Raw genomic sequence first — 8,087 nt, 5'->3', positions numbered from 1 at the left:
TCATGCTTGAACCCATCATTGCAGCCACTCTGTCAACCCATCTCTTCAAAGTGTTAAAAAGCAAAGATGTCACTTTAAAGACTAAGGTGCACTTGACCCAAGCCATGGTGTTTTCAATCACCTCATATGCATGCAAAAGCTGGACAATGAATAAAGAAGACCAAAGAAGAACTGATGCCTTTAAATTATGGCGTTGGCAAAGAGTGTTGAATATAACGTGGACTGCCAGAAGAATGAACAAATCTGTTTTGGAAGTACAGCCAGAGTGCTCCTTAGAAAAAAGCACGGCAAGGCTTCCTCTCACATACTTTGGACCTGTTATCAGGAGGGACCAGTCCCTGGAGAAGGACATCATGTTTGGTAATGTAGAGGGTCAGTGAAAAAGAGGAAGACCCTCAATGAGATGGATTGACACAGTGGTTGCAACAATGGCCTCAAGCATAGCAACAATTGTGAGGATGGCATAGGACCAGGCAGCATTACGCTCTGTTGCACATAGGGTTGCTACAAGTTGGAACTGATTCGACAACGACAACAACCACAGTGGTGAGATGGTCAGAAAAGAAGAGAGGGGACAAGAACTATTCCAGCAGTTTCCCACCTGTTCACAGAGGAAAGGAATATTGATCCCAGCCATGTCCCAGATCCACAGTTAGGGTAGTTGAGCATGGATGAGGTTGGGAGATTGTCACAGCACAGGACAAAAAGACTTGCGCTTATCTTAAGTTTTGACATCGGGGCCCTCAAGACATTTTTCAAAAGGGACAAAAGTGCCTCAGATAACAATCCAGGAAACAGCCCGTGCAAGCTTACTGTTTATCCTACTGAGGTTATCTATGTTCATATTCTTATAATTAACATTTATAACTGTTTTAAATTTTAAAAATTGATAATAGATATTGGTAATGGCTGCACAACACGATTAATGTAATTTGGTTTTATTGGATCTTACATGTGAAAAACATTGAATTGGCAAATGTGCTGTCTATATTTTTACAACAATAAAAAAGGACTTAAAAAATAAAAAAAAATAGAACTCTACTCACCAAACCTGGACATTGCAATAAAGATTTAGACATTCCAAGAAAACTAACAAAAAGTTACATTATGTAGTTCATGCTGCTCTGACATTCTAAGGCAATGTATGTAGTCTGTGCGTTGGTGCTAGCTGAGATCCACTTATAATTCATCCATGACAATGTAAGTGCATAGATTAGAACAAGCATTTAGAATTTACAAAAATTTAGCAGAATTATTGCATATTTTTGAGTCTAATAATAAAAAAAATTGGGTTAAAAAAATTCAGCAGTGAGAATACATGTGTAGCCTGGACAATATTCACTGTGTAAATAACAGATCACTCTCTTTGGGAAGCTGCATAGAAGAACTAACAGAAACTATGATATTTCAGTATCCCAACCTCTTCTCCTACCATTGCTAGTATTTTCCATTGACCAAAATCGTGTAATCATCATCATCATCTCTGTTCAGAGGAAAAACTAAAAACAGTATGTAGCAGCTATAGTATGTTTAGCTGCAGATAAAAGAAACCTGACCACAGTGGTTTAACCAAAGACAGATTTTTTTTTTTTTCTTGTAACAAGAAGCCTGGAGATAGATAGTCTAAGCTGTGTGCAGCTTTTTTGAGGAAGCCTCCAAGTACCTGGCCTGCCTCTACCCTCCTCCCACCATCGTTAGAATGTGACTCCTCATGGTTACAAGATGGCTGCTACAGCTGCAGGCATTTCACCTGAGTACAAGGGAGCAAAGAGGAAGAATGGCAGAGACCAAAGGACCTAAACATGAAAAAAAAGTTAATATAATTCAGTCTTTTCCCTTTCTTACATCTCATCAGGCAAAATAGTGCCCCTTAACTATCACTAGTTATAAGAGAGGACAGAAGATTGAGTATATTAAGATTGAAAGTGCTAGTTTTTTAAGAAGTTGTGATTTGGTAGAAGGAATTAAGAAGTAGAAAATGTAATGTGTAATTATTAAGGTCTAAAGAGTGTTAAGCAACAGAAACCTACAGGTGATCATAATGGATGCTAGGGTTAGGATTCCGTGGTGGCCAGTCACACTTTAGTGTGATTTAAGTAAACATGCTACCTCTTCTGGGGAGCATTTGCTTTTCCAGCTGTATCCTTAATTATCAAAGCGGGGAGCGAGGAGTTTGAAATAGGGTTTTTGATGTTTAAGCAGAAATTTCAGATGTAGTCAAGAAAATGAGTGGAGATTTCCTGTTGCCTCAGCCATCAAACTAGTTGGGCATATTCCTCTCCAGCTTTGATTTCCAGAGAAGGTTACTTCCCCTAAGTCTGGTACAAACCAACCAAACCAAACCTGTTGCCATCAAGTCGATTCCAACCCATACTGTCAGGATTATATTAACTTTGGTCACCTAGGTACATCTTAATTTTATGCAATGCCCATTACTCAATGCTGCTGGAGGATTTATGTTGATAAAAGGGAAAGCAAGATTTGCTCTTAAAATCAGAACTTCTTGAAAACGAAAAGAGTGCTGTTACTCTTCACCCGTCTCAGTTTTTATAAATACCCAAAGAACACAGTTTGAGTACTTCCTTTTTTAGGTTCTGCTTTAGACTCCAGCCAGACCCTGTCTCCCTCCTTCAGCTGCAAGACAGCATTTCCTGCAGCATGCTCATAGCCATCTTTGGCCTCTGCTTGCTTATCCCTGATCTCTATGCTATTCCTCATGAGACCCACATTCACAGATCCCTGAAATAGCTCGATGTCAAAGCCAAAGTTGTAGACACCAGGGCTAGTGCAGGTGAATATTCCAGTGGAGAGATTGAAATGGTTCTGAGGGTTATAAAGGGCTTCTGCAAAGACAATGGGCTGGAAGGGCACCGGGAGAGGTTCACGCAGCTTCACTGCAAAGGAAGAAATTGATGGGAATGGACACTTCTCAACACCTCCTTCTTCTCCTCTTGGCCCTTGCATTCCAGGGGAACCGCGGTATCCTAGACTCCAAAACAAACAGAAGGCAGAATGAGGTGACCTTGAAATCATACATTTATGCTCAATGTACTTCTCCTTCCAATTCAAGGCTGAACTGAAACAGCATCTCTCCTGGGAAGTGCTTCTTGCTTCTCCCGTATTCAGTAATATTCTCTCCTTTGTGCCGTGGTGGCAGCAGGACATTGTGCTTAATTGTATCACAGTCCTTTCCATGGTGAATATAATCCGTCTCTAAATGTCTGTTTCCTGATGGACTGTGAGCCTGCGGTTTCATCCATAGTGTTTCTCAAGCACCCCACACAGTGTCTGGCATAGAGTTGGCAGTTTGTAAGAGTTTGCTAAATGAATTCTTGAATAAATTCATGAATTGCTCTTTCAAACTTACTTCACAACATGCCCACAGGCTTCCCTTACTTAAAACACAGATTTAAAGGTGAAGACTGGGATATGATGATGGGAAAGAATATACTAATCAAGGAAGTATATGCAGTCAGAACTAAAGAAGAACTTAAACAGGTAGATGGCTGCCATTGAGTCGACTTCAACTCATGGCAACAGAATGAAATGTTACCCGGTTCTGCATCGTCCTCATGATCACCAGCAGGTTCAGTTCCATCATTTGGTTATTGTGCCAATCAATCTCATCAAGGATCTCCCTCCCTAATCCTTACTGGCCCTCTATTTCACCAAACATGATGTCCTCCTTCAACAACTGATGATACATCCAAAGGAAGTAAGTAGGACAGTGTCCTCTTGTGATCCATAAGGCTTTCATTGGCTAATTTTCAGAAGTGAATCACCAGGCCTTTCCTCCTGTCTTTGTTGGGAAGCTCCACTGAAACCTGTTCACCATGGGTATTTGAAATACCAGTGGCATAGCTTTTACCATCACAGCAACACAGGCTTACCTGGCCATTCTACCAAATGAATCAAACCCTTTGCCATAGGGTTTCCAAGCCTGTAGTGTTTACAGAAGCAGACTGCCATGTCTTTCTCCAATGAGCGGCTGGTGGGTATGAACAGCCAACATTTCAGTTAGCAACTTAGTGCTTTAACCACGGCACCACTTGGAATCCTGACGCTTCTACAAACCCTGCAGATGAACTTTCTAGCACCCAAGCAGGTGCATCCCAACAGGTGGCACGATCATGTCTGTGCTTACTTTGTCAGCACCGTGTGCCAACCCATGGACAGTACCTGTATTCTGGGGGCACACTGCTATTATGGATGGATTCTCATGGATTAAGGACCTGGATATCTCTCTTTGGCTCTAAATAACTATCCACCTACAACTGAAACACTTTGAAAACTTCACAACAACATGATCCCAAAGGCAGGGATTCTTGAACCTGGCCATGTGTTCCTTAGGCTCACCCATGGACCTTATTCAACATGAAGCCCACTAAACAAGAATGTTCTTGACCACCACCCAAATCAACCATTGGAAACCCTATCGAGCACAGTTCTACTCTGACACACGTGGGTTTGCCATGCACTGGAATGAACTTGGCAGCAACTGGTAACTGGTAAGTGCAATACGAGTAAAAGGCATTATTACCTACCATTTTAGAAGTGAGGGAACTGAGTCATGGGACAGGTAAGTATTTTGACCAATATTTCCACTGTGTGTAAATGTGCTAGATCTCAACTGTCTTTGTCTTTCTCTTTCCCTTTCTTTTTTTTTTTTAATCATGCTTTAGGTGAAAGTTTACAGTGAAAATTAGTTTCTCATTTGGAAATTTATACACAAATTGTTTTGTAACATTGGTTGCAATCCCTATAACGTGTCAGCACTCCCTGTACACCCTGGGTTCCCCATGTCCATTCCTCTAGTTTTCTTGTCCCTTCCTGTCTTCTCGTCTTTGTTTTTGGGCGGGTGTTGCCCATTTGGTCTCATACACTTGATTGAACTAAGAACCACGTTCCTCAGATGTGTTACTGTTTGTTTTATAGGCCTGTCTAATCTTTGGCTGAAAGATGGACTTCAGGAGTGGCTTCAGCTTGGAATTAGTGGGGTGTCTGGGGGCCATAATATCAGGCGTTCCTCCAGTCTCTGTCAGACCAATAAGTCTGGCCTTTTTTTTTTTTGGTGAATTCAAGTTTTGTTCTACATTCTTCTCCTGCTCTGTCTGGGACTCTCTCTTTTGATCCTTGTCAGAGTGGCCTGTGTGTTAGCTAAACACAATCCAGTTCTTCTGGGCTCAGGATGGTTGAGGCTGTGATTCATGTGGTCCATTAGCCCTTTGGACTAGTATTTTCCCTGTGTCTTTGGTTTTCTTCATTCTGCTTTGCTCCAGATGGGATGGGGCCAAAGATATATATCAGGTGGTCACTTGTGAGCTTTTAAGACTCCAGATGCTACTCTCCAAATTAAGATGTAGAATATTTTCTCTATGAACTATGTTATGCCAATTGACCTAGATGTACCCTGAGATCATGGTTTCCAGCCCTCAGCATCAGTAACTCAGTCCCTCAAGGTGTTTGGGCATGTCTAGGAAGCTTCTATGACTTTGCCTTAGTCGAGTTGTGCTGTTACTATGTCCTTAAGCCATGTGAGATAAAGAGGGTTTAGAGGAACACGAGAAATCTAGGTAAACTATTTAGGAAAGGACATCATTCTCTTGGACAGCCTGGTGGATAGTCCTGGAGGCTCTTTACCTTTCCTATTTTGATGACTTGGCTGAGCAGAACTGAGTTTACTCATTGGAAAAATATGGGTTCTCTGAATGATAGATACAACACTGGGATGGGAATTCTAGCTTAGCTCAAGTTTAATACTGTTATTCCCCTAGCCAAGTAGCCTTCTTTGTTACACAGATAACTATTTCTTCTCTCTTTCTAAAATTCCCTGTAATTTTATACAGATTTATGGGAGTGAGGCCCCTCTACTGGAATATTTTCCTTGATGCTTCAAGGATAGCCAAGGCTGACACCCTTCTCAACAGAATGGTAATATCACAGAGGGACAATACATTCTCCTGACTCATTTGTCTGAAGAATTCTCTCACTAAACACTTTTTTACATTTATGCTGCATGACATGTGTGTGCATACGTGTGTGTCTCCTTGACCCTTGTAAAATGTGTAATGAATCAACCAAAGCTGGAATTATGACTCATTCAAAATCACCTGGAGGGCAGTTTAAACATATAGATACCTCGAATCTATCCCTAAAGCTCTGCCTCAGTAAGGATGGGATGTGTCTTGGCATCTGACTTAACAGCTCCCAGGTAATTCAGGTGCCATCAGACTTGAAAATCAGACTCTCTAACCATTATTCCCATGGAATGACTTGTTCCAGCAGTTGCTGGCCATCAGGGCCACCTGGATATTTCACTGAGCCTGTAAAAATTTCTTTAAAAGAGAATCAAACAAATGAGGTAAATAGAGCACGTGAAATAGTCTTACCTTTTATGCCAGGCAGACCTCTAGGACTTGGAGGTCCTGGGGGTCCTTCTTTACAGGACTGAGGACTTCTTATAGACCCCAAACCATCTAGGGCTGCTAGCACAGGCAGGGCCCAATTCCAGCAACCTAAAGTAAAAGAGTTGTGAATACAGGTTCACAGAGACTGGATATGAATACCATGGCTCACAAGGGAAACATTTCTTACTCTGTCAAAGGGAAGCAAACCCTAAGCATCCCAAGAAGTAAACAGTTATTGGTCAACAGGTCCATGAAATACCCCAAGTATCAGTGCTCTAACCGGGCCAGAGAAGAATTAGGAAAGAGAATAATCATCCCAGGTTATCAAAGTCTGCCCCAGCTGCTCTCTAGATGAGACATAATGAGAACCAAGTTGCTACTCACCCATAATGTTTATCTCTGATGGATGCAGGGACTCCTGCTACTGCTCAGTGTCCATATTTAAACAAGTTGTCTAAGTTTCTTGTCTTTATGATGATAAGGCACTTGGAGTCCACACATTAAAGCATGGGCTCAATTAAGTGATAACATGGATAACAGTCTTAAAAAAAACTCATTTATTATACACCTAGTCATTTTCCTAATTATTCTTCAAAACCAAGTTCTGACTTCACTCATTCTGGAAAATCTTCCTTAATCTCCTTAAAGTCAGTCATGTAGACATTCTTCAGTATTATCTATAGAGTTGGACATACCAAATTATACATCTGTCCCCTTCGTGGAACAGACCATTAGCTACCTAAGGACAGAAGAGACTTTTGGTGCAACAAGCATTTATTGTGCAGTTATTATATCCTTATCTTACTCTACGTTATCTACTATTGCCCTTAGAAATAAAAGATGCTAAATAAAAGTTTCTCGCATGATGAATGTATGAATGAACACAGTTTTTTTTCTACTTTTCTTAGGGATTTGTATTTGGAATCAATGTCTCTTGTAGTTAAGTGCCGTACAGCCGGCTCCAACTCACAGAAACCCTACATACAACAGAAGGAAACACTGCCCGGTCCTGTCCCATCCTTATGATCGTTATTATGCTTAAACCCATTGTTGCAGCCACCGTGTCAATCCATCTCTTTAAGTGTCTTCCTCTTTTTCAGTGACCCTCTACTTTACCAAGTATGATGTTCTTCTCCAGGGGCTGATCCCTCCTGATAACATGTCCAAAGTACCTGAGATGTAGTCTTGCCATTCTTGCTTCCAGTGAGCATTCTGGCTGTACTTCTTCAAAAACCAATTTATTCCTTCTTTTGGCAGTCCATGGGTATATTCAATATTCTTCTCCAACATCATAATTCAAAGGCATTGGTTCCTCTTTGGTCTTCCTTATTCGTTGTCCAGCTTTCACATGCATATGAGGTGATTGAAAACACCGTGGCTTGGGTCAGGTCCACCATAGTCTTCAAGGTGCTTTTCAACACTTTAAAAAGATCTTTTGCAGCAGATTTGCCCAATGCAATGTGTCATTTAGTTTCTCAGCAGCCCCTTTCATGGGTGTTGATTGTGGATCCAAGTAAAATGAAATCTTTTCTCCCTTCGTCATGATGTTGCTTATTGGTCCAGTTCTCAGGAGTTTTGTTTTCTTTATGTTGAAGTGTAATCCATACTGAAGGCTGTAGTCTTTGTTCTTCATCAGCAAGTGCTTCAAGTCTTTTTCACCTTCAACAAGTAAGGTTGTGT

The 8,087-nt window shown here is 41.1% G+C and overlaps 1 protein-coding gene across 1 annotated transcript; it reads right to left on the bottom strand.

The window, feature by feature from the left end:
- Positions 1-2,547: 2,547 nt before the first annotated feature.
- On the bottom strand, positions 2,548-2,964 carry LOC135231290 (protein HP-25 homolog 2-like). Its single transcript, XM_064285117.1, has one exon. It carries the CDS (start codon positions 2,962-2,964, stop codon positions 2,548-2,550), a length of 417 nt encoding a protein of 138 aa, XP_064141187.1.
- Positions 2,965-8,087: the final 5,123 nt, after the last annotated feature.

This window comes from Loxodonta africana, chromosome 4 (assembly GCF_030014295.1).
Source record: "Loxodonta africana isolate mLoxAfr1 chromosome 4, mLoxAfr1.hap2, whole genome shotgun sequence".
Classification (NCBI taxonomy): Eukaryota; Metazoa; Chordata; class Mammalia; order Proboscidea; family Elephantidae; genus Loxodonta; species Loxodonta africana.
The sequence above is the reverse complement of the archived record's forward strand: the minus strand, read 5'-3'. Positions and strand labels throughout refer to the sequence as shown.

What these genes read in the sequence shown, in the direction of transcription:
- LOC135231290 (XM_064285117.1), bottom strand. Translation starts at nt 2,964, where the DNA reads ATGCAAGGGCCAAGAGGAGAAGAAGGAGGTGTTGAGAAGTGTCCATTC.